We start from the raw sequence: 27,563 nt of genomic DNA, 5'->3' as shown, positions 1-27,563 counted from the left end.
CAAGTAGAAAGAAACAGCAGGAAAAGCCCAGCTAAATTAGCCAGGAATGGCTCAATTTAAGGAACAGCATTTAACTAGAGTGGAGCTGCTATTTCAGTTCTCAGCCTGTGGTTGCTGGTGTGGGGGAGATAAGGGGTGGGAGGAAGCTGCAAATCTGAGCCAGTTGCTGTTGTGTGAAAGAGAGCACACAGAACTCTCCTCATTCCTCACCCAGTGCCCACACTTCCCCAACCTGCACCTCCTTTGGGCACACATGGAAATCTCACTTCTGGCAGTTTTGCCCCTCCAAATGAGCCTGCAGATAAGGCTGGGGGAAGAGGCTGCTTTGGGACTTTGTCCATTTGCCCAGCCTGGTTGGGACAGGGGCCCGAGGGCTGCCCTGGGACAGCCTCTCCCCAGGCAGCAAACGCTGCTCTGTGCATCGTGCCCTGCTCACCCCGACACCAGACCTGCTGAGCTGCACCAGGCTGAGGCTGACTCTCACCTTGCTGTTGGGGAGGATGGAACAGGAAAGCCTTATCAATATGATTGCCTGGGAAAAGATTTTGGGAATATGGAAACTATAAGTGAGATTGAAATGAAAGCAAGCTTTGAGATACCTCAGCTACTGAACAATGGGAAAACAATGGTGTGGCCAGCTGAAGGTGATCCCCTTTTGATGGAACAACATCCTCTGCTTGCAGACAGGCCCAAGGGTCAGAGCAGACCCTACAGCTTGGCAGAAGGGACCCAAAGAGGAGTTTTTAGGGTTTAAAATGTAACACAGTGTGGTAATGTAATGATTCTTATAGGCTGTAGGTAAATACTATAAGATTTGTATATTGTACTAGATTGGTTAGTGAGAATCAGAATATTCAACACAGAAGATTTATTGTATTGTAATGGGAACTTCACTCACTTACCCCTTTTACTTTCCTGTGCTTTTGTTCTCTTGCCTCTCTTACTCTCTCCCCCTCTCCTCTCTCAGCCTGCTCTGAGCTGTGTTTGGCAGCTCCCAGCAGGGCCCTGCCCCCAGGCCCTTTGCAATAAACCCCAAGTTCCAGCCCTGGCTGCAGAGATCTCTCCTGTCCGTCTGTCCTGACGTCCTACCCCATTGCTCCTACACCTTGGCTCCCCCCTGTCCCTGCCAGCCCTCCCTGTGCTCGCACTGACCCAGCTCCCCCTCTCTGGGATGCCCAGGCAGATGCAGAGGGGCCGTGGCTCGCATCTCCCCCAGTGCTGGTGAGGCGATACGCGGAATAAATAGATGCCCGACTCTGACGTAATTATGAAGTGGGTTTGTATTGTCAGTGTCTGGCACAAGCACAATAGCTCTTGTGAAAACTGGTGCCTTGAGCTCTGGTCTGAGCCACATCTTTATTTACAAAGGTGTTCCATATAAATTACATTGCACAACCTTGCCATGCATATTCAACCCCTGGCCCTGCCTCTCCTTGCCTCACCTGGTAATTGATCCACGCTCTTCTGAGCATGGGTTGTTCATGGTGGTGGTTGCACGGGGATCTTTTGGTGGTCTCTGAGGCTGAAGGCTGCGTCATTTTCATGATTGAACTTTTCAACTTTTGTCCTTTGCATGTATGCTTTGGTCCCTTGGAGCTTATCTGAGTATGTCTGTTGATTTTGATCAGCTTGGAGACAGAGGAGCCCCTTTATTTAGGTTTCTTGCATTACTCAGTCTTCTCCTGGTATTGTTCTTTATCGCAAGAACCTTCAGAAATTTTAATTTTCCTATGCCCTTTGTACCATGGCAGAGGTTTCTTAAGTAAAAGCTTAAAATTCAACACATAATTCTACAAGCTAAACTTTAAATGCTTAATTCATATTGCTAACTCAAGTGAACTCCAAAAATCTCTGTTTCACTGGGACATCTGCTGTGCAGAGGCCCAGGAGTGAGAACAGCTGGAGCCTGTCACTGCCGTCTGACTCACCAGCCAGATGTGAGATGCCAGAGGAGCCCATTTGAGAGGTTTTGGTGCTGGGGAGGGGACACTGCCCAGCCAGGACACCTACAGAGGTCAGGCTCTCCTCAGTGCTATTCTTCATTCCTTAGCTCCTGCTAAAACCATTGTCAAACAGCCACAGTGGGTCTGGCAATCTGTAGTTAGGCAATCTAGATGCTCCACCACAGGCTAGAGTGAGCTCTGGATTAATGGCATGTGGATTGGAAACAAAGAGAAAGGAGGGAAAAAAATTCAGTTGTGAAGGATTTAGCAGAACTCTGCCATCAGCTGTGTTCTTGCCCATAAAGAGCAAGCAAGCAATAGGGCTGAGTGATTCCAGGTCACTGAGGCTGGAAAAGATCCAAGACCACGGAGTCCAACCATTCCCCAGAATTTCCAAGTTTGCCACTAACCCACGTCCCCAAGTGCCACATCCATGCAGCTTTTGAACCCCTCCAGGGATGAGACTCCACCACTGCCCTGGGCAGCTGTGCCAATGCCTGCCCACCTTTTCCATGGAATTTCCTCCAATATCCACCCTGACCCTCCCCTGAAACAGCTCAAGGCCATTTCTTGTCCCATCCCTGTTCCCCCTGGCTGTCCCCTCCTGTCAGGAGCTGTGCAGAGCCCCCCCTGAGCCTCCTTTTCTCCAGGCTGAGCCTCTTCCCACCTCCCTCAGCCCCTCCTGGTACTTTAGAGCTGGTCTGGACACTTCCCTGATTTGTCTGTGGAATCATGAATGTAGCGAAGATGGAACAAGCCCCTTCCCAGAGGCACAGAGGGAGAAAATGAAGCAGCCAGCACAGGTTTAACACAGGAAATTCCAGTTAAATGTACAGAAAACAATTTTCACTAGAGGGTGGTCACATTCTGGGAGAGAAGCCAAAGGAGATGATGTGATTGACCCAAGGGAACTGACATTCTCCTGAGCTCAGCATGGCCCTGCTATGAGGACAGGGATGAACCAGAGACCTCCAGGTGGCCCTTCCTAATCCAGTTTTAGGAATCCATGATCCAAGAGCAGAATTATAGCCTTGCACTTCAGCATTGCACATTTCAGCTGTGAAATGGGTTGAGACGCCAAAGTCCAAGTAGTGGAAACTAAGGAATAAGTCAGTCCTTATTTTCCTACTGCACTTGTTCTACCAGTGACATTTTCCACATTTTCCACCACTGTCACTGTGCCACAAGCACAAGGTGCACATCACCTACATTCATTTGAGTACTCAACTGCTGTGTGTCTCTTGAAGGATAATCACCATTAATGATTATGGAATCAGTTATGGGGACCCTAATTCAGTTCAAATTGGTGCTTTTTAGAGGTCAATGCAAAACAAAACCATGAAAAAAGCTGAACACTGAGCAGCATCTTGTTTACTCATCTCTTTTGTTTCCTCCTCCAACACTTCACACTCCCCCCTCCCCACCATCTGTTCCAACTGATCACTGAGGTTTGGGCATGAATCTGAGAATTTCAAGCACTTTGTAAACATCATTCTAAAACTTTTATCTTCTTACATCCAGAAACAGAGGCAATCTGCAGTGCAATGCTGGACTGAAGAGGACAGTGGCAAGAAAGGGCTTCCATGGCATATGGAGATAAATCTGTGTGATCATCCTGTAAGATTCAGCCCTTCGTATATTTCCTGAGAAGCAGCTTTTCCCAGCCCCAGCACAAGATGCAGAGCAGCCACAGCAAGAGCTTTTGCCTTGAGGACACCCCACATGGGTACATCAAATATTTCCAGTAGCTTAAAGATCACACAAAGGTAAACAAATCCATGGCAAACCCCAAAATATCTCACTGCACAAAACAAGTCAGGCCACAGTCAGATCTTTAATAAAAGCACTTGAAGTCAGTGACAAACATGATACAGCAGACATGACAACTAAGAGAAATCAAGTTGGGGGTATCAGTGTGCTGCTGGTGTCTGCAGAGGATTGAACAAGGCCCCTAAACCCAATGATCCCCTCAGTGGCTCCTCAGCTGCTCACAACACTCTTGAAAGCTGCTAAAAGTCTCTCTTGCCTCACCCCTCCTCAAGCTGGTATGGCAGAAGCACAAAATGGTCTTGGTTCTGACCAAAACCAATGAAGTAAACCCAGGAGAAAGCTCCAGCTTTAATCTCTGAACAGGAGGCTGAGTTGCTTTTACAGCAAGGAGACCAAGCAACCCCTTATCCTCCCAATTTCCTCCAGTTTCACAATATGCACTTTACCAGGGCACTGCTGTGGAGAGGGCCTGACACTGCCAGTGTCCTGCTGGGATTTACCTGATTGGAGCAGGGCATGGCAAAAGTATCTCCCTGCAGAAACCGTTCCCCACCCCATGGTGAGCTGCTCAAAGCTGACAGCCACTCATGTGGCAAGATTACACATTCTCATTCAGCCACCTTCTGTCCTGCTCCCCTCACTGGAGGATTACAAACCAACAAAAGGTGCACAGGATCCTTTTCACTGTGACATTAGCTAAGTAACCAATTCTAATTCCAGGAGTCAGTGACTCTCATCCACTGACGGGGCCCTGAAGGCTCCCTGGTAAGGGGAGGGGTTGTGCAGCACTGAGAGGAAAATGGCAAAAGGCTTATCCTCAGAAGCCCAGCACACACAAGAGCTTTGGAAGGTTGTATCCCTGCACTTTGGTCTTTGGGCAGTGCCACCTGCTCAGTATCTGTAGTGGTCTGGCTTGAAGGGCCCATCCCTGGACAAGCCCAGGTATTTGGCCTGTTTGTCACTCAGCTTCGTCAGCTTTACACTCAGCTTGTCCAGGTGAGCAGCAGCCACAGCTTCATCCAGCTGGAAAACAAAACATTGAGATAAGAGCATCAGAATAGAGTTCTAGTAGTTCAGGAAGTCACAGTCCAGGGGGCAAAATGAATATGTGCAAACCAAGAGCAGCAACAAGGGAGACTTAACCTGACACAGCTTTCTTCCTGCCAACATCCCTCACCTGTCTGAGCACAGACCTGCACCTACATGGAAGAGCCTTGTGTTTTTGAGGGAGTCGGGTTAAGTGAAACAAAATTTTATATAATCAAACCCATTTCAATCTCATTTACACATTCACATCCATCCAGCAAGCAAAGAACAGAGATCAAACTCTTCAGATAAAACAATTTCCAGTTTGGTGAAATGATAAAGTTTCCACTACAAGAACACCTGGACATACTACACTGTCATCCTACAATATTATGAGAGTCCTAACACTGGAAAAAATTCCTGCCCTCTCCAGATATCCCATCTTAGGGGCACATGAATATAATGAAATTCACTCCAGAATCTCCAGTTCAGCAAGACTACTTGTATCCACTGGCACTGTCTGAATGAAGAATAAAAGGTGGGCTGTAGGACACAAGCACAGAAAGGTTGATATAATTTCTTTATCCCTGAGGTGTCAGGTAGATGTGTAAACTGAAGAAACTGAAAAATATACAATGTTAGAATGCAGTTAAGTGCTCCAAGAGCAGGTACAGGAGAATCAGAAAACAAACAGGAGGATGCTGACCAAGCTGCTGTGTCAGGGGGATGTACAGCCACAGGGGATATTCAGAGGGAGAAAGGACAGCACAAGCAGGGATCAAGGACAAGTCTGACCATTTGTAATTCCTGCAAAAACCAGGCAATCATTGCAGAGGAAACAGATACAAGGTAAGTCTAAATCCCAGCAGCACAGAGAAGACCAGCAATATTTCCCTTATATTACTTTAGTAGACATGCAAGGCTGCAATATAACTGAAGGGCAGTAGATCAACAAAACAATCAAGGGCCAGCTTGTGAACCAGCAGGGCCTAAATGATTCAAAAACTAGTCCTGGATTTCCCCCTCCAAGACCTCTGGTAACAAAGCCACTACTCTGAAGTAATACCATGCCATAAACCAGGTAAAAAGCTCCATCTGCACAGAGGGTAACTCACTGCAGCTCAGCCTGCTCACAGTGACCACTGTGGACCTTTTCCCTTGCCTTCAGGGAACCAAAGGTGACAAGACAGAATCAGAAACCTAAGGGGAAATGGTTGAAATGGTGGCAGTGAACCATGAATTCCACCAAAGAGTCAGGCAAACCATGAAAGAATGAAAACCTAAGGGGAAGGAAGGTCTGTGTTTAGAAGAGAAACAAGTATTTAGGCCTAGTACATCCTGTCAAGATGTCATGAAACAAAAAAAGGAGGGTCAGAAATTGTATTCTCATCTGGTTGATTAGACAGAGGTGTGAAGCTGACAGGTGTATTTCCAGTGAATTTAAGACAGATTTCACCCACTCGAAAAGGAATGGAGTTCCTGACAATTCCCAGATGAGGTTTTCAAGCAGCAGCAGGGATCAATTGTTTCACAGCTGCTTCAGCTTGGGGACCTCAAGACTTAGACATAGAGACAGAAATTCAGACAAAGGTAAGCAGACATTCTCACCTAAAAATCAAAGCTAAGCAGGACAGATTTGTGCCAAGAACATAGAGACAACAGTTTTCCTGGATTTCCAGGAACACATGTTGCAGAAATGTGTGCAGGTCTGTAATGGCCAATCAAAGCAATATTCTTGCAGTCAAAGAAACTGCAGGGTAAGGTACTTGGTAATTGTTAAGTCTTGCATTTGGACCTCAGAGCAATTGCACAGAACAAGGAAAGGCACTAACCCAGAAAATTATCACAGAAAGTTCTTTTGTTGGTTCTGACAAGGTGACTGCTTTATTCTTTGAATAAAGCCCTCTGTGAGGCACAGAGGGTCAAAAGTGTTTTGTCACAGTGGATGAACCTGAGGAGATCACTGCCATATGCTCCCCCCTAACAGGCAAATTCATATTTAACTGCTTTGGGCATTACTTCTCATTTCTATGTATTTCCAGTTCAAATATGCTTACTAAAATTTGTTATTCAGTGAAAGGATGAAGTCACATTTTATCAGCAACACTGAGATCAATTTTCAAGAGAACTGCCAATAGGACTGTTCCTTTGAAGACAAAAATTGTGGCAGTTTGCTGATCCACTCCTGCACTGCATTTCTGGTATACTTTGCTTGATCCTTAACTGATGAGTTTGTAAACTTAAGTTCTTCAGTAAACACCTCATTAATAAGCCCAAACATACACATTCTACTTCCCAAATGGAAAGTATTTTCACATTTACTCTCACACCTGGTTGTGCTGCAAAAGCAGCGGGATTTAACTCCAGCATCTTTTTCCATGAACCATCTCAAATTCTCAGTCTTGTTTTGGAAAATTAAAACCATGTTAGTTTTCTAAAAGGAATATGCAAGCTGTGACACAATCCAGACTTTTCCCAAGAACAAAGAACACAGAGATAAGTTTAAAGGGAAATCTAAGGGAATCTGTCATTAATAATTTGTGACGTTATTAAGACCAGATTGTGATAAGCTCTCTCAGGTGCAAATGGGATCAGGACTCTATCAACCACAGTAAAAGGGATTCAGTTTCACTCCAGCTTCAACTCTGCCCTTTGCTGCTAGACATGTTTGTAGAAGGAGCAAGCTGGTTGGCAGAAGCTCTCCAACAGCCCTGAGGCAGCACAAGGCTTCCCAGCACCTTAGAGAAGGCAAGAAGCGCCTGGATGCTCTGTCACAAGTTCCCAGTACTTCACACAGAAGAACAGCCCATTCACACGCAGCACACCAAAGCCAAACATCCTCTGAAGGACAGAACCTTCAATGAGTTCAAGCACCAACAAAGCCACACTTCAAGCTGCCTTCCTTATCAGCACTGTTGTGTGGCTGTCACTCACCTTCTTTGGCAGGAAGTGCACCCCCACAGCATATCTGTCACTGTGTGTCCAGAGCTCGATCTGTGCCAGCACCTGGTTGGTGAAGGAGTTGCTCATGACGAAGCTGGGGTGGCCCATGGCACAGCCCAGGTTCACCAGGCGGCCCTCGGCCAGCAGGATGATGTGGCGCCCGTTGCGCAGCGTGTAGCGATCCACCTGTGGGAGCAGCAGGGCCACGTCAGGCACAGGGCAAACCTGGGGCTCAGGGGGCTTCCCTGCCCCTCAGCAACTCAGGTGTAACACAGACACCCCTCCCTCCAACCCTGTTGTTTGCAAAGCCTGCACGAACCTTGGCCTTCACAGCACACACATCTCGGCATCTGCTTCGTACTTCACCAGCTCCCCAAATTCACTTAATTCACTTAACCAGCTCTCCAAATTCACTTAACTAGCTCTCCCCACTCACTTAACCAGCTCTCCAAATTCACTTAACCAGCTCTGCCCACACTCCCTTAACCAGCTGTGCCCACACTCCTGGTTTTTCCACATGCCAGTGTAGTCCCAGCCAGCTGCGATGGAATGTGCTGCTAGCAGTAAATCCCAGTTCATCTGCACCCACTGGTCACAACTGGTGTGTGGTGACAGGGAAGAGGGAACACCTCTGCATGCAGCAGTCCTGAGCTCTGGCATCTAACACAGGTAACAGCTGGAGCTCTCAGCCTGCTAGGGTCCCCTGGAACTGTTCCCACCTCTGGAAGGCCAATACATAAAACAAAGAGCTGTTCTGGCTCCTGGTGTACCCTGCTTTGCTCTTGGGATGATCCTCCCCAGTCCACCCCAGAGACAGCAGGACTCTGCACACAGAATCCAGGCTCAGATGGGCTAAGGAGACAGGGCCCCAGCTGTGAGAGTCCCACACAGCTCAGGAGATAATGTCACTCAGCATGTGCCCCAACTGCCTGGGCCAGACTGGACTCCTGCAATGTTAAATTTAACTCTGCTTCTCCTCTGCACCTCTCATTAGCTCCTCTCTGCCCTGCCTTCACCCTACAGGAGGTTACAATATTAAAGAAATAATGAGACACCAACATGGCCCATAAGTCACAAGAATATTCAGTGTTAACTGGTATTTATTGCTCACTTCATACCAAGCATTTGAGAGTAAAACACTTTGGAAATACTTAAAACACAATCAGCAACCAACTTTGACAAAGCCTAATGCTTCAGACCGTTTATCTTCTACTAGCACAGCAGAGCAACTGTGACAGACCCAAAAGAGTCCTTACTCACAGCTGTATTTAAACTTCAGAAGTAAAAGTCATTTAATATTAAGTAAAGCACAACTTTCAATTTTGTTCTTAAAGCTTTGGCCTGTTCTTAAAGCTTTGACATATGATGAAGCTGTAATTGTAACAATACAGTCTTCTGAAAATCATCCTTGTGCAGGACTTCAGCAAGATGTCAAGAGCCATCCAATACAAACCATGTTTTTTATAACAGGTATTTTGCCTTCAGAGCAGGGGTGTGCCTCCACCTGCCTGCCCCAGCTATGCTTCAATGACAGCACCATTTTCTGCTTCTCAGGTTCACATGACAGATTATTATGGTATCAGCACAACACATGCAGGCAGTAACCACCTCAAAAAGCAGCCCTAAATCAGCCTTGATTCCTCCTGCCCAAAAGCACTCAGCAGGTGGGATAGGAATGATGCCCCCCTGAGCAGCTGCAGTTGTTATTTTGGATGCCAATTTTCCATTTCTGACCAGCAGTGACAGTGCTCAGTGCACCCAAAAATCACCATATGGGCCATAAGGAGATTATGGGAGGAAATAACAAAAGAAGGAACCAGATGGGAAGCAAAACATGAAAAATCTTGAGAACAGCTACAGTATTACTTATAACAAACATTGCATTTACAGACTGAACTACTGAAAGATCGTTGAGCAGTTAAAGTAGCATTTCAGTTTTGAAGTCTAAATTGGGTGGTTTAGGTGTCAAAATCTTATATCCTTACATAATACCCACATAACTTGCCCCTGGACAGCTGGATTGTGCATAGAACCCCACACCTTCAGCAACCTGTGCTGACAGGAGTCATTCAATGCTCAAAAGGGAACATAGAAAATGTAAAATTAATGTAAAATAAGTACAAAATAGTAGTGGTACCAGCTGAGGCTTAAGTCAGTACTGTGGAAACCCACCTCATATACAAGCAGACAGAACAGCCTGATTGGTAAACTCAATAAATTGCTCCAGAAGTAGAATTCAAATTATCCAGGCAATAAGCTCCTCTCCACACTTAGACAAATGTCCCCTTCTTTTTTGCCACTGGAATTTACTTGGCTCTGAACTTTCTGGCTGCTTTGCACCTCCCTTCCCATTATGTGGGAATAACTTACAAGCCAAAGTTCATTGACCTTGACCTTTCCTTGCCCTCTCAAGTTGAGTTTGTGCTGCAGGTCAGTCTCTGACACTCAAACACAACTGAGCAGGGCTGCAGTGCAAACCCAGAGCCAAACCAACCTGCCAGCTTTTCAGTAAAAAGCCTATTTCCTCCTTACCTGTCCTCTGAAAGCCACATATCAGTCACAATGGCACAGTAAGATGTTTTTCTCATTAAAGTATTAAACATCTCTTAAATCAGGCCAGCACTGGTACTGAAACTTTCATGCTGGATCCAGTCTCAATTATTCTGTACCTCCAGCTGAAGTTAACCCCCCTCAGCCCTGGCATTAATCCTCTCATCAAGAGAGATGTTCCTCATAGAAAGTCAGGGGTTTTTGCTCTTGTACTATGTTCCCCTCTCTGGTTCAGGATACAGAAAAGAAGCTGCCAGGTTTTAGTAAAAATCTGAATATTTAGAAAGTTAGATTTCTTCAGCATTAATCCATATGGACAACCATGACTCCACTTCCATCCTTTTCAAAAGGTAATTTAGTTTTTTTTTTAAACAGAAACTTGTTACAATTTTCACACCTGGGACCACACTGCACCTTACTACACTCTATCATCAATGCCAGGCTGGCCCCTCAAAGCAAGCATTTAAAAAGGGATTTACTGCCTCTGTGCAGGGAGTTTGTATGGTGCCATATTAACACCCACTTAAAGCTTCAACAATGTGTATTCTTCAATCAGTTCAAGGTTTAGTTTTAAAACAACCTGAGCACAAGCAGGTACCTGTGAGCTCCTCTAGAAGAGCTGCTGAGCAGAGTCAGCTCCACTAAGGCCATAGGCAAGAACAAACCTGAACACAGTGACAACTTGAGGGTGTAACTCCAGCCCTAGTTAAGGCCATGCAAAGTGACCCAACACACCTTTCACAGGTGCTTAGTCAGACTTTGATGTAGGTGGCCAATAAGCCACAGGGGAGTTATGAATATTGGAAGGGCAGATGGAGATCTGAGAGGTATGTTTGGGTGTGGTGTTATTAAAAAGTACAAAACCTGTCCAAAAATCCTGCTATTAGCAAGGGCACTTCCTCTTCAAAAGGTAACCAGAAATCCCTTACCAAGTCAGATAAAACCTGGTTTGCTTTATGGATCTCCCTCAATGCTGGTGTGACAAAACAGTTTTGATCTAGTTCAATTTTGTTTCTCTGCTCTAAGGCACACAGTTGAAAAGCTGAAAATTTCAGATTCTGATTTCTCTTGTGCAGCTTCAGCCATAGCTTAACACAAATACATGGCAGGCATGCAAGCTGAGCAAAGGTAAAACATCCTGCCTGCTTTGCCCACAAAGGTTTCTAAAATGAAGCCACCAAGTCTGGAAGAGAAACCTAAGTTGGGCAGAACACCAGGTAGGCTTTCCTGAGGCCTCAATTTCAGAGTAGATTAAAAAAAAACACACCACACTTTGAAAACAAAGAGGTGTGAATTTTTTCAAACCTTGACAGAATCCCCAAAGTCATTCCACTGAGATTCCCTTAGGACCATGACTGTTCTGCAGAGCAGTACCTGAACTAACAGCTCCACAAGAGGAGATTCAGGTCAGGCACCAGGCAATTTATGGGCTCTGCTCTTCAGCTTTTTAGTGTGTCTAATGGTCTGCTCTGTATTTCACATCCACCTTGCTTTTGGAAGCTGAGCTATGGCACTGTTTCCAGCTCAGGGCTATCGAAGCAAGCACATTTGCATACCCCCTTGGCCATGCCCCAAACATCAAAGCTGAATGGACTTGATGCAATTAATTGTCTCCACAACCACATTAAGGGTAGGCTCCTGTCTCTCAAGAAAGTGGGAACACATGGAGGAAGATGTACCCATATCAGGCACCTCTCTCCAGAGATCACCCTGAGGGCCTTGGGCACTGGCTGGAAACAATTTCTTTCATGCCAGGCCAAGACTATCATGTGCAGCTTGTCCCAGGTCAGCAGAATCTGCATTCAGACCAGAGCAACAGTGGCTTCCAACAAAGCTAGAAACACCAAAGAAGCTGAAGAGAAAACTCTCTAGAAAAATAAAAACACACTGAGTAGCTACTGGTTTTTTCCCAGCAGGAGAGCCTGTGGAAAGGCTGCCTCACCTGAGGTTTGATATTCACTGCCTCCACTGCATTGTCATTCAGCCACTTGGCATCAACTTCCACATCAAAATGGCCAATATTACACACTATGGCATCATCCTTCATCTGCTCAAAGTGCCTGTGAAATAAAAAAGTTGTATCAAAAGTTAATCCACACAGTTTTCTCCCTCAGCAGATGCTCCAATCCACAGCCCTGAGAAGTGCCCAGCTCAGTAACTGCATTGACTCTCACAAGGTGTGTGGGGCTGGTAGCCCCTCCAGTCAAGCCAAGTCTACTGGAAAAGCCTCTCAAGCTTCTAGGGAAGAACAATTCCCAAAGATATAAAAACTTAGTGGAGAGAAAGCATCTTCCCTATGTGGAAAGTAATAACCTTTTGTTTGATTGGTTCAACACAAATACCTGCAGTTATTCTCCTTACACAGAAGAAATAATTTTCTTCATTACTTTGAAGCTCCCAGCAGTTTTACATCTCCTCCCACCTAATCTGATCTTCCATTACAACATGTACAGTCATCATGGCAAAGAAAGGAAGGTGTCTGTGTGGAGCTGGGGCTATAAACTGAGATCTAAGAAGCAGAACCAAACACTGCAGGGCAGTACACTGAGAACAGGCTGGTTGCAGCTGCTGATATGCAGCCACAGATGCAATGAATCACTTTCAACTCTTACCTGCCTCCTCTTCTGTTCATATTTGTCTGGCCTAACACAGAATTCAGCCCTGATGCCTTCATTCTCCAAAAGTCAATCTACCTCTCTGCAGCTTTCTCCATCATTACATTCCATAAGCCAGAAACAAATGCAATGTGGCAGCATCCAACCAAACTGACCAAAGACCTAATTTCTCATTAAATTCATGCTAAATTCTGATGTCCAGAAGTCAGACTGTGTGCTAACCCTAAACACACTCCTGACAAGTTATAAATGTATTTTAGAAAAGAAATCTAACTGTACAGATATGCTTTCACTAAAGCAAGTGGCTTGGCCATACCTGCCCTGCACAATGTCAGTGCACCCAGTGGTGGTGACAAAGATGTTGCCTTCTTTGCAGGCCTCCTCCATGGTTGTAACTTCATAACCTGAAAAGAGAAAAAGTACTTCTCTACACAACCACCAACATTTATTAACAAGTGGGACACAATACTAGAAGTAGAAAAGTAGAGAGAAAGAATGAGTAAAATGTTTCTGCTCACACCAGGCCTGGAAATGATGCAAGGTAGTGGGATTTGGTCTTGCTAAACAGCAACATGGCACAAAACCATCTATCCCTCACCCTTTTCAAATCTGTGGATCTGTGCGTTCAGAGTCCAGAGGTACAGTCTGGCACAGCAGTCAGACTGGATTCAGACGGTCAAATTTGCAAAAGAAGTGTCCCCACAACACCTGCAGTTCTTGGCAGGTATGAACAGAAATGAGATACACTGGTACCAAGAGGCAAAGTGATATGAAGTACCCACAGAAGAGAACAGCTCCAGAACATGCCCTGAGCTCAGCTGGAAAGACACAGAGCATGGCACTGCTCTTCCAAAAAACCTATAGACGGTAAGGCCTTGTGTTTTTTAATGTTTTAATTCCAGTCAAGCCTTATCCCACACTGGAGATTAGAGCTGCACAACTCAAGGACAATCCCTCAGCCCTACCCCCCACCACCACAGTCTCTGAATCCTTGATTCCAAACACACCTTCAAGGTCTCAAGTAACAAACTCCTTCCCTAACTGCAAGGACAGAATTCCTACAGTTAAACTGGATTCAGCTGTACCTCAGCAGGGACAGGGCTGAAACCCACTGCACCTTTCTTGGCTAGCTCTCACTTACTGCTCTCCACTGACACACAGACCCCGTTAGATGCCTCAGTTGCTGTTATGAATAGAAAAGTTGCCCATTTTTTTAAAAGGTTACAGAGTTCACAGGTTGGGCCAGTTACTGCCAGGGTGGAGTTCTAACTGTTTGTTGTTCTAATCACCTAGTTGTTAATGGTTTTTCGTTAACTATCTGTTGCTGATGGTTCAGAATTCCCCTTTTTGTCGAGTGACACCCTGCTGCTTCCTGGATGGCACACAGACAGTGCAGAGGAGGGGACAACTAAGTTGGCATGCAAATGAAGAAGCTCTTCACCAAACCTAGCAAAAACCCCTAAAAAAACAATGAGCCAACACGGAACTGAGGGATCAAAATGATGTCTAGATGTGAGGAACAGAATCCAGTGTCCTCTAAGACCCTTTTTACCCCTTACCCTAACCTAAAAAGACAGCTGGAAAGAGGACCTTGAAAGTCAAACCGAAAAAGTGGGACTCTCCTGATGCTCTGGTGAGGACAGAAGCCCCAGCTCTGCCTGCAGACAAAGCTGTATTTTTCCTGCTCCTCCGTGCCACTCCTGGGAGCAGCAGCGGCATGAGCACAACCCATCAGTTCTTCCCACCCGAGCTGCTTTTTAATAAAGGCATTAAAAAGGAGAAAGACCTCCTGTCCTGATTATTCCAGTTGCTGCTCTGCTCAGCTCCCACCTTCCATGGCTGCCTGGAGAGCATTGATGGGGTCGATTTCCGTGATGATGACTCTGGCTCCGAAGCTCCGCAGGGCCTGGGCACAGCCCTTGCCCACGTCCCCATATCCTGCCACCACTGCCACCTTCCCAGCAATCATGACATCTGTGGCACGCTTGATGCCATCAATGAGGGACTCTCTGCAGCCATAAAGGTTGTCAAACTTGCTCTGAGGGAGAAAACAGAACAGTTTCAGAACAGATGAAGCCACTCAAGTGAAATTTCCTTAAAGAAAGAAAATGGACTTATGTGCAAGTACTAGGAGAATAATTTAAATACTTTAACCACCATGAGGGACAGGAAGAAGAAAACCTGGTTAGATGTTTTTATTCATCCAGTTTCAGTCTATGGAGTTATATCAAACATAGGCATCAACGTGGTGAGAAGCATTTCATAAATACCTTGTATCTACTGACCAGGGCTTGGACTTGCTAAAGACTTGTTAGAGGTAACCTGAGTGTCTTTCACACCAATGTAGGTCTGAGTTCCTAAACCAGATCTTCATCAGCTCCCTGCTGCTGTTTATCAGACAATGAACTGAACCAAGTGCCACAGGAAGGCAAAACACACCAGCAGCACATCATCTTATCTCTGCAAGACACATCCAGCCTGCAGAGCAGCAAGCTGCCCACACCAACCAGGAGCAACTGGTTCTTGCAGTACCAGAAGATCCAAATTACATCCTTCCCCATGAAGAGTTACCCTACCACTGTCAGCTTACCCTAACACTGCCACTCACTAGTGCTCAGACTTGGAGAACCTTAGCAAGCAGCCATTCACAATAATGTTTACTGCAAACAGGACCCCCTGGATTTCATCTCCTCATGCCCCAGCACACAACATCCTCCTTCTGTAACACTGACATTGACAGCCAGACCCTCCAATCAAAAGTACCCAGCTAAGTCAGACATCAAATACTACCTCACCCCTTGAACACCTTCCTAAACTCAAACACACCTTGTTGTGCTAATCTTTGCAATGCTCCTCTTTCTGGAGCCTTTTCTTTTGACCAGGAGAAGGAGCTGTACAAACAGATTTGATTATTTGGGGAGTTACACAGACCAAGAATTTTTAAAGAAGCTGGCTACTGCTCTTGTGCTGTGCTTTAGTATTGCAAGGAAGCAATACAAAAAAATCTCCACTCACAGCAAAATTCTGGTCTCAAAGCCTGCCCTGGCTTTCTACAGCCTTAGGGCACCAATCCTTCTTGCTTTTACTTAGCACTGTCTGCTACAGGCAATCCTAAGAATAAATTCCCAGAGGCACTAATCTGGTCTAGTGGAAGGAACACCCACAGCACCTGCAGTTCTTGTAAGTGTGAACAGAAATGGGATAAACTGCTTATGGCCAAAGTGTAACAAATTATACCTCAGGTCCAGAAGTTCCTGACTCAGTGCCTATAACCATTACCAGAGGCATAGCTGCCATTAATATATCAGAAAATTGTGTTACCAATTCTTCAAATTCTAGAGCTAGTACCAGTTGGTGTCCCCCTTTCCTAGTCCTGCAGATTTTCCATGCAGCATGGAGGAAAAGAGCATGGTCAGTCAGATTTGATTCCTCATCACCAAATCCCACAAATGCAGTCAAAGCCTCCCAGGTGTCTGTGAATTCTCACGCAGGTAAGAGAGCAGAGTGTTGGATGCAGACATCTGCCCCATCCAAAACACATTTGAGTGGCAGAGGGGAAGAACAGAGCTGGCTGCTGTGCCTGCCTTCCCTCTCCAAATGTTAGCACAGGAACCTGGCACCAATTGGAAATATCAAACTGGGAGAGCAGAATTTGTCAGCTCAGTTGCACATTTTCCCAGAGATCTGTAACTGTGGTTAGTACAAATCTTGCACTGTATAAATACCAAACAGTATGTGAAAACAAGCACTTGCTTAGCACTAGAATCCCAAATCCCTTTAAGAGGCTTTGTTAGAAACATCTGAATTTCCAAGTCTACCAAACAGTATTAATAACTATTATGCAAGTGGTACAAATCTGGGTGAAAAGAAAGTGAAGAACTTCCTTCAACATTAACTGGACTCCAGCCCACTACCTGTGAAGTGTCAGGTGCATGTTAGTGAGCAGAAAGGAGACAGCAAACTGCAGAGAAGGCAGGCCAAACATGAGAACTGCCAACCCAACAGGATAATGTCTGCATGGGAACTTGAAACAGACTCAGTAACTAGACTTAAAAAAACATCAAGATGCATAAACCTTTAGCACACCTTGAATTCCCACTATAATTCATGTGCTGTCAAAAAGCACCACCACCTTTTAAAAAACCATTCCACTTTATTCTCAATGCACCAGAGTTTATCTCGGAAGCAGTACTAAAGCTAAGCAAGGGATAAATCTTTCCCTCCTGCCATCTCCATCTCCTTTGCATCTGCTGCTCACAGAGACCAGCCAGAGGCTGACCAACCAACCAACCAACCTTTACCAGCACAAGCTCAAGGAGGTCACACTCTTTTCCAGCTGGTATCTGAAACCTGCCTGGGAGCCTTTAAGCTACTCAGAGTGAGGACAGGCTCCTTGCCACAGGTACTGACTGTGCCCAGGAGTCATGATCTCCAAAAGTGTGTTCACATTATTAAACAGCAGAAGAATGGATGTCCTTACATACAAAAAAACCCTTGATGTCCTGACAACAGGGCATTTACAATGACATCAAGGGCTCACTTTTAGGATATGGTGGAAATCTCTGTTCAGAACCAGATCAGGAAAAGCTCAGCAAGAGAAGGAATACTTTCACAGCAATGACAACATCCCAACATCAAGCTGGTCAGAGAGCAGAACACTGCAGAAGGGCTCTGTCTTTATTACCTTGGTGACAGAGTCATTCACATTGATAGCTGGCACTTTCAGGGTCCCATTGGCCTTCATCTTGTACAGGTTGTGAACCCCAGTGGTTGTCTCTTCTGAAATACCTCTAATTCCTATGGGAAGAATAAAAGTATGCACCTTAGTTGGAGCAAATGCTGTGCAAATCAGGTCATCCAGGTGCTGGGAACATCCTTCAGAGGCTTAAATTAAATAATCCCTTGGCAGAGAGCAGGGAAGAGATGAAAACCTCAAACAACTGCAGGAACACGAGAGGATGCGCTTCAGAGCCACACACCCACACACCTGCGCTGTGCCTGCCCGGCTCCTGGGGACGCAGGCGGGGACAGGATCGGGGCCCGGGGACGGGATCGAATGGGGCCCGGATCGGCCTCAGCAGCGGCCCCGCCCGGCCGCGCTCCGCGGCGCCGCAGCGCCCTCTGCTGTCAGCCCGGGGGAGGCGCCGCTCAGCCCGGCCCGCACAGAATATCCTGAGCTGGGAGGGACCCCCAGGATCAGCCAGGGCAGCCCCAGCCCTGCCCAGACAGCCCAACAGCCCCACCCTGGGCACCCCTGGCAGCTCCTGGAGCTCTGGCAGCCTCCGGGCTGTGCCCATTCCCTGGGGAGCCTGGGCAGTGCCAGCTGTTCCCTGGAATCCTGTCACTGTCACAGAGATCAGGCTCTTCCTCTTCTTTTCCCCTCAAAAGGAAGCTGTAACTGCAATGAGCTCTCTTCAGTCGCCTTCAGCTGAACACCTCAGCCACTCCTCATATGGCTTCCCCTCAAGGTCCTTCACCATCCTTGCGTGCCTCCTTTGGACACTCTCTAAGAGTTTAACATTTTTCTTATTTGTGGTGACCAAAATCACACAATGTTCAAGGGGAGGCTGCCCAAGCCCAGAGCAGGGCAGGCCAATCCCCTCCCTTGACCAACTGGTGATGCCACCCACGACACAACTGGTCCTCCTGGCTCCAGGGCACTGCTCACTCAGAGATGCCAAGTCTGGTCCAAATCCATCCTTACTCCTCAAAAAATCCAGCTGTGAGCTGGTTCAAGCCCAGGCAGGGAAATCAGAGCAATTTAACATGGTTTTCACAACAGAACTCTGACAGACTCCCCAGTGCAGCCTGAGACTGAGCCATGAGACCCTCCCATTGCTCCCCAGACCACTCTGTAGCACGTGAAGGAAATGAGACCAACAGCACTAGGAGGGAAAAGGCTGACTAACTGGAGAAGGCTCCAGAGAGCTCACTGCAGCTTTTTAATACCTGAAGTGGCCTTACAAGATGTGGACACACTGTTTAGCATGGCCTGTTGCAACAGGACAAGGGAGAATAGTTTTAAATTGAAAGAGGATGATACCTATTTTTCTTTTTTATGAGGGTGGAATAGGCTGCCCTGAGAAATGCTCTAGGTCCCATCCCTGGGAATCTTCAAAGGGCTCTGAGCAGCCTGAGTTGAAGCTGTCCTGCCCATTGCAGGCAGGTTGGATTGGACTAGAGAGCCTTTAAAAGGTCCCTCCCAACCCAACCCAATCTGTGATTAGGCTGACTGATACCCACCAATTCTATCCACCCACAGAGCTCTCGACAGCCCCTCTATCCTGATGGTCACCTGCTGAGGGAATGCATTCAGGCTTTGGCATATTTATGGCTTGCTTAGAGGAAAAAGGAGAGTTTAAAGTTCACAGTGCAGCCCTGTGCACAGTGAAATGGAGGATCTGTAGACAGTCTCCCAAAAGCATCAGTTTCCAGAATAACTGCCTAGATCATGGACAGTCATCCCCTTAAAGAAAAGCTTTTGTAGGACAGAGCAGGAACCTCCAGTTCAAACCTGCCCTCTTCTCTTCTGGCAAATAAGAGACACACACCTCATCATTCAAAGGCTCTCCAGGTGAGTCCTGAGCTTAGCAGATTCTCTTTCCACAGCACTAAGCAGACCTCACATCCCATATGCCAACAGCTTCCCCTCCCTGGAGGCACCCCAGCACTGCCCCAGGTGCCATTCACAGCTGCTCTAAACCACTCTGCAGCTGCCCCAAGTGCTGCCCACACCACTCATGGTCAATGCCTGAGTGACAGGAGAGCAGAGAAGGGCCTGCAGCAAGGACAAGTTTGAATTAAACTGACATAACCTTGTCAAATGCTCAGACCTGTATTTGTCACCTGAGCAAGTCTGATCAATGAATCACAAATGAGCCAGCCTTTCCCATACAGGGCTTTTGCACAGATGACTTTCCCCATTGGTCAGTTCTTGTTTCCCCTCTTTCCTCCTTTATTTATCTTGGTATTAAGGGCATTTGGCTTAATGGAATAAGCCAACAGTACAAAGGCCATTCTGCCCTCTAACTGCAGGCACACTTCAGGAGAGAGGCAGCTTACTGAGCAGTTCCACATACACATTTAACTCATCTCCTAGTTGAAGGATTACTACTTTCAACTGTTAGCTGCACACTAGGACAGAACTATTTAAATTAGAAGCAGCTGAAGCATGGAAGACAATTCCCTCTGAAATTAGCCCAGAAAACTTATCCAGCCTTTAAATGGCATTTTCAGCTGCCTCATGCCAAAATGTCTCCTGTGTTCACAATCCACACGCTGCGCATGCTCTGCCAGGGTCACTCTCATTCCACCTCCCCAGTGGTCAGATCTCCCCACAAGCCCTTAAGATACATTAGCCTCTGTTAGCTCTAAGATGCTATACTTCTTCATTTAAACCAACTTTGCAGTAAAAGGCTAAGCACAGATCTCAGACTAAGGAGATCAAGACTCTACTCCACAAGTCCCATTCTGGAAGTTTTTCTGTTTCCAAGGAGCAGTGGACTGGAAGGTAAAACGGATCAAGTTTGTCATCGTCTACAGAGATCAGTCAATTTACATCAGCATCTTCACTGACAAACTGAATGAGTATTTAAGATAGAAACTGTTCATTTTCCACAGAAGGCTACAGGTGGTCATGACTTCATTCAGAACTGCACTAAGACAATGTGTAAGAAATGCATTAATGTAAAACTGTTAATTGCAAACAGACATTGAGCACTTCTAGAACACAGCCCTCTTCCAGGAAGCTTTTGGCATGACAACAGAACTACCTAGAGGTCATTTTCAGGTAATGGGCTCAGTGAACTACGGCCAGGACAGGTCACTGCAGCTACAGAGCAGAAGTGGGAACAGCTCCTGCAGGTACGAGATTCTGGTCTTGAACTGTAAGGAATTTTCACAGCCTGTTCGCACATGCCTGTCCTCTTCCCCCACCTCTTTTTACACACCCCCCACCCAAACAGCCTCCCAGGCAGAACTGTGCCTGCCAAAACAAAAGTCACCTTTCAGCAGCTGTGGGTATTTGGTATGAACTAGGTTGGTAAGATCACCACCATCATCCAGAATCATGTTGAGGGGCTGCCCATCCTTGAAGTACAGGGTCTGCTCGATGCACCACAAGTATTCCTCATCTGTCTCCCCTTTCCAGGCAAACACTGCATGGGAACAAACACAAACCATTAGCCAGTTTCTTACTCAGCATGTAGTGAAGCAGCCAAAGGAAGATTTCATCAGCAGCTCTCAGTAGCAGCTGACAGACAGATGATTATCTGTGCCTGCAGGCCAGCAAGGACGTTTGCACTGAAAAACAGACCTCAGAATTATCACTGAGGCCACAAACATGGTCAAAATTTTGAGACTTCATTGTTCTCCTTATTCCTCTTCCATGTTAAAAAGGAGAAGACAAAGCAAACTTAAGCAGACTCACATCCACAGCACCCCACTCGTTAGAAATAACCACTGGACAGAATGCTATAGATAAATGAATACACAACCACAGCATTTTCTAGCACAGCAGAAAAGAGGGACCAGATTTCAGCATGAGCTAAGCAGCAGAATATAAACTCTTCACCAACTCTGAGTTTAAATTCTAGTCTCTCTAGCCCAGCACTAAAATCCAAGCTGAGGTGCCTCATGTGCTCTAATCAGGGTGTATTTCTATGTCAGTACAGCCCCAGCAACAGGCTGCCACCACTGGTATGTTGCATCCACTAGGATTTGTTTCTTTCCAGGCATCTGTACTGTCTTCCTGCTGTACTCAACCCTCAGAGGTACTCAGCCACTCAAACACATACTGGGCACATTATTTACAAACCTCAACATTCAGCTAAATCATTGTGTTTTCACTGTTTACACAGAAAATTGCTTGAGACATGAAGAGCCAATCATGCAATTGCCTATTCTCAATTAATGTGTGTCAGGATCTCATATTGAAGCCAAAGGACCAGCATTCCTCCAGGGTCTCACAAATTCAGTAAGCGAGGCACAATATTAACAAAAAGAGCAAGTGCCAAAAATAAGGATACAAATGGCAATGGTCACACACTTTGACAAACACTCAACCTGTAAATGGCTCTTCAGTTGAGTTTTGGGTGCTGAAAGCAGTGAGGAAGACAACCTAATGTCTAAAGAATCCCATGTGCCCCTCTGACATCCCACACCAGAGGCAATGCCTGAAGCTGGTAGTGCCAAAGGAGCTGATGAAGGGATCACTTTGCTGCCATAGAATGTGCCACAGTTAGGGAAAGACCTGTGGCAATAATTAATTATAACAGAAATGAGAGACCCCCTCCCAAAGCAGACTGCCAGGAACCAAATTTAGCCTCTGCCAACAGCTGGGCTCAGTTCCCAGCACTGAGGATTACATTTCCTTCAGCTGAGTTACACAGCAGACAGCTTCAGGTATTTATATTGATCCATGAGGAATTGCTCCTTATTGGAACCTGACAGTAACAAGACAGCAGCATCCTGATACAGCACCTAAGGGATATTAGGAACAGCAGGAATACAGCTGGGCTAATTCTAGCCTAAAAATATCTTGGGTATTGACCCTGCCACTGTGACAGGGCACATGGCAGTTCCCTTACCTTTCCCAATGCCTATTTAGCACAGAGCTTGCTGGAAAGCACCAAACACATCCAGCTGCACACACCTACACACCACTCCATTTCATCACCCAGCCCATTCCATCATCTTAATGAGATCTAACAGAGCCCAACAGCAGCCTTTGCTGGGAGACCTGGGCACAGGCTGATGCAACACAGCCTGAATCAAATGTCCTGGTTTGTAAAAGCCACTGCTTCTGATAGGCTGTTTCTATCCTCATGCTTGGTCAGAAGATCTTCATGTGTACAGTTTGATTTAGCAGGAACAGGCAGTACAGCCAAACTCAGCCAAACCAGAACATGGAAAACTTACCAGGGATACCAGCTTTTGCAATAGCAGCTGCAGCATGGTCCTGAGTGGAGAAAATGTTGCAACTTGACCATTGTACCTGGAAAACAACCAAGTTTTGTTTGCTGAACAAAGTTCTGAGATATCAGGGACTCTCTAGCAAACACAGGACTTTAAAAGGGAGCAAGAGCAGAAGGAAATTAGTGCAGGTTCCTGCCTCTTTCAGTAGCTCTACAAAGACAAGGTGAGAACTGGGTGTCTGACTAAGTCAGGGAAAATAATGTCACATGGAGAGAATGTGAATAAGCTTTAGTTGTGCCATATATTCAGCCATCTCCTTGCTAACAAGCAGTTCTCCCAGACACCCAGAGCATAATCCAGATCTTCAGGGGTGCCCACAGGGTGGGTTTGGGAAGTTTTGGTGAATAAAGGTGAGATTTTCAGAACAGCCCTACAGCAAGTGTCCATTGAGGGTATGGACATGCAGCAACACACCTGCTGGCTCTCACAAGGGTCAGAAATGCAGCTGAAACATTACACTCAATCCAGGCATTCTCTAAGATTATGCTCACCCACCTCCCACTCTGTGTTCCAGTCATGGAAGCTTTTCCAGCTGAGCTAAGTGTTTTCCTCAGATTTCATAACTAGGCTCAGGCACCTAGAAAAGCAACAGCATGTTGCTGAGTTGCACTGAAAATGATCTGCACACCTACTGCAGCTCACAGCACCACATCCCAGAGCCACATACCCTCTGCTACCCACAGGGCTGACTGGCAGCTATTCACAGGTTCACTGGTTACAGAACTTGAGAGGGCAATAAGGCACAATCATCCAGCCTGTTTTCAGGTACTCATCCACTCATCCTACCTGATCAAAAAGCGACATTTTGAAGTAAAGGGTGCAGTAGGAAGCAGCCTACACTACCAACACTTGTCATGAAAACACACCTGGAAAGAGCACAGGAAAACAAAATCCATAACCTAAAGCTGCACCTCCTCACCTGGGTTTCTGCAAGTTCCCCCTATACCAGCAGCTGACATCATGGGGGGAACTTGCAAAAACCCAGGTGAGGAGGTGCAGCTTTAGGTTATGGGTGTCATGACATTCAAAAGTATACAGAATACCTAGATACTGTTCACACTTCAGATTTGATACAGACTTGTGCTAGTGACATAGAGCCTAGAATAACTGGAATACCTGACAGACTCAGACCCTGGTATTTACATCACTGGCTATGGAAAGGATTATTTTTTGTTACAAATTATGAAGCACAGAGTATTTATTCTATCCTTATTAATCCAGCCAAAAAAATGGACACCAAGGTTATTATGCTGCAGTGAGCTACATGCTCTTTACATGGGCTGTGATTTTATCAGTTTCATTCCTCCCTCCCTGGCACCAAAGTTCTGACAGAACAGGTGAACCAGGGCTGAATCCAAACTGAAATCAAAGCCTAAACTAATTCACAGGCATCAGACAAGGAATTCACACAGCAAAACACACCTTTAAAGGTACAACCACATCTTAGAGAAACCAAGTCTCTGCAGGTACCTCCCTGAATGACTTGGATGAATCCCATGTATCACTGATCTGGGGTTATGCTCAGCTTAAAGCAGCTTGGCAATGTTTAACTAAGCACATTGCTGCCTCCTAGGCCAGCCATACTGGGATGCAGCAACCAACAGGAGCAGCAAGGAGCTGTCCCAAATTTCAATGGCTACTGCTTCCTTTTAAATCCTGAGCAGGGACAGGAGTTCCACATAGAGTGGCTGGAACAAGGCCAGGACTGCACCTCCACATCAAAGCTCTCCTTCAGCACTGCACCATTTGCAATCACAGGACAGCTCTGAACAGGCTGGGGAACACCTGCACAGCAGCATGTACCCTGCCCAGGCTGACCTGACACGGTGTCCATGCCTACCTCCTCCTCTTTTTGAGGAAACACCTTCACTGCTACGGAGGAAACTCCTCCTTCTCCCAGCACCTTTCAATCAGCATGACACTGCTCAATTCCTAACTGTTCCCAGAGAGGGATCCCACATAGGGCACCTCTGGGCAGCCAAACTGCAGGAAGAAGGAACTTCAGATCATTTACATACTTGACAATCCATCGAAATTCCAGTCAGCTCCCTGCTCAGCACACAAGCAATGCAGATTGTGCTCAGATACCTGGCTCTCCTCATGCCCTGTACAGCAAACACTCAGCTGTGATGTCTGAACTTCACTCAGCAAGTCAGGCATGGGACATAAGGCAGTAAATGCCTTCTAAGTATCTCAGACTTTAATATGGATGAGAGTAACTGGTCCTTAGTCACACAAAAAATTCAGTGGAGATCCCAGCCCTTGGTCCCTAAGCCACAGCGCACCCCTGTTCTTTTCCTGCACAGCTGAAGGGCCAGCACGAGCTGTCAGTAAACTTCATTAGATTTTGCTGACTTTACCAGGGCAGAGTGGAGTTCTTAATACACGCTAATCTGTGCTGGAGGCAGTCCCTAGAGCTGCAGCATGAGCAGCCACAGCACTGCAAGCCTGAGCACAGCATGGCTGCGTGGGAGCAGCTGTGGGCACTGCCCAGAGGCACAACAGGCATGTAAAGCTGCAGCCTGTCCACAGGAAACACACACACCCACACCCCAGAGGTGCTGAGGGCAAGGAACAAGCTTCTTGCTCGAGGAGAGAAGACAATCCATCCACGTGGAGATTGCAGCCTCATCCAAAAAGCACAGATGTTTGCCAGGATTCTGTAAGGTGTTACATAAGCAGGAGCAGTGACCTGGCAGCATGTTACCCAAGAGCAGAGGGCACGTTACCTCAGCCCCCAGCACGATGAGGGTCTCTATGAGCACTGCTGTCTGCACAGTCATGTGGAGGCAGCCGGCGATGCGGGCGCCCTTCAGGGGCTTGGATGCAGAGTACATCTCCCTCATCTTCATCAGCCCTGGCATCTCATTCTCTGCAATCTCAATGGCCTTGCGACCCCAGTCTGCAAGGCTGATGTCAGCTGCAAGAGAAGCAGGACAGGTGTCAGAGTTTGAATAGCTGAGACCTTGGTATCTGTTCACACACTTGTGGGTAGGCACTGGCTGCAACAGCTGAACTGAACACCCAGCAACAGCTGGGAGACAGAGTTGCAGAAAAACCAGACCCTATTCCAGTTATTTCCTGGTTCTTTGCTATGGTACACAAGTTTAGACCAAACTTAACAGCCCCTCATGCTACTGTGCAAGAGGGTATAAATCAATATGTGCACTGTGACCTAGTGCACATACATCCCAAGGTCCATGAATTCAGTAAGCGACAGCCTTAAGCACTTTTTACAGACATTCCCCAAAAGTCCCAAAACTTCCTACAGGGACTGATTTCTACAGTATTGACCTGAATGTGGGGAGGGGTTGGCTGTAGGGCACTGGCTTCCCACACTGAGAATGCTCACTAAGAGTGCACCAGGAACTGAACCCAGCTTAGCTCCCCCTCCTCACAGCAAAGCTGCAGGTCCTTTCCCCTTAGATCCACAAAAATTATTTTAAGCGACTGTAATTATCTTAGTTACCAGTCTACTTCTACTTTTGTAAGAAGTACCTAGAGCAGAAAAGTCCAGCAAAAAATGAGCAAGAGAGATTTCTGACAGGCTCACTACATTCATCATGGATGTCCAACCCCAGCCTTAAAAACACAAGGGTCAAGCAGGTAATGCCCAGCTGCATCAACTCTGCAGCACCAGCCAACACAGACTGTCCTTCTTACTTGGTCTGAGACTCTTTGAGAGATTTCAGAAGTTCACCATTCCATTTAGACCACAGTCAGACGCTTTTTTTTGACACCTACCTCGTGAACAGAGATTGTTTAGAGCACCAGAACTCCGAGTCAGACTGCTGGGTTTAATACAGACACACTAATTGCATTTTGCTGCAGAATGAAGCCTGGGGCCACTGAAGCTATTGCACGTGCTAGAGCTGACTGGAGCACAGCCCGTACACCACTGGGACTGAAAACTGCCTGAAAACAGGCCATGAAAGGACGACAGAAACAAACATATCAAGAGAAGGAGATTTAATCTTACCCCTGTTAAGGGCTTGGTAGCTTTACTAGGGCTGCTTTAAAAACATCCTGCAGTGTTTTAGGTTCAGAGCCTCTAGGGTAAATTATTTATGAATCTGAGCCTTACACACCAATGTTCTTTGAATGAAGCCTGCAAGGAACACCCAATGCTTTATAAAAACTGGGGCTCTTTGTGAAGTTTTAGGTCTACAGAAATGCCCGCCAAAACCTTCAGGGCACATGAGTCAAAGGTCCCAGGATGGGAAATACTTTCACCTTCGGAGCTAATCCTGTTCCCGCCAAGGGCTCTGAGCGGCGGGGGAGGGACTGGGCAGCCGGGCCGGGAGAGCGACACAACCGCGAGTGGGAAGGCGGCGGTGCCGCTCCCCGAGCCCCCTTCCCCCGCGGCGGCTCCCCCAGCGCACACGGGGCTCGGGCCCGGCTCCGCCGCGGGCAGGACCCGCCGTCCTCCCCCCCGCGGCCGCATCTAGCGCGGCGCTGCAGCCGCCGAGGCCGCGTTCCCCGCACCGCGCTCGCCCCGGCCCGGAGAAGGTGCCGAGCACGGCGGAACCGGCCCGGGGCTCGCACTCACCCACTTTGTAGGGCAGCCGGTCCGACATGGTGGAGCTGCGTGGCCGGCGGGCAGGAGGAGGCACCAGCAGCTCCCGGCGCGCTTTAAGTAGAGGCCGTGCCGCTTGCGTGAGGCGGGGCCGGGCTGCGCTGGGGCGCTGGGCCCCGCTGGCGCTTCCTCCGGGCCGGGCCGGCCGCGGGCCCGCCTCCTCTG

General features: G+C 47.0%; 1 protein-coding gene across 1 annotated transcript; it reads right to left on the bottom strand.

Moving 5' to 3' along the window:
- Positions 1-3,758: 3,758 nt before the first annotated feature.
- Positions 3,759-27,438, bottom strand: AHCY (adenosylhomocysteinase). Its single transcript, XM_058814466.1, has 10 exons — positions 27,372-27,438; positions 25,552-25,742; positions 22,766-22,841; positions 20,851-21,003; positions 17,532-17,644; positions 14,678-14,885; positions 13,164-13,251; positions 12,175-12,292; positions 7,674-7,868; positions 3,759-4,736 (listed from the first exon to the last, which is right to left on the bottom strand). The coding sequence occupies exons 1-10, from the start codon at positions 27,397-27,399 to the stop codon at positions 4,605-4,607; spliced, it is 1,302 nt and encodes a 433-aa protein (XP_058670449.1). The 5' UTR covers positions 27,400-27,438; the 3' UTR covers positions 3,759-4,604.
- Between the last annotated feature and the right edge of the window lie 125 nt (positions 27,439-27,563).

The sequence above is a fragment of the Ammospiza caudacuta genome, chromosome 15 (genome assembly GCF_027887145.1).
Source record: "Ammospiza caudacuta isolate bAmmCau1 chromosome 15, bAmmCau1.pri, whole genome shotgun sequence".
NCBI lineage: Eukaryota > Metazoa > Chordata > Aves > Passeriformes > Passerellidae > Ammospiza > Ammospiza caudacuta.
The sequence above is the reverse complement of the archived record's forward strand: the minus strand, read 5'-3'. Positions and strand labels throughout refer to the sequence as shown.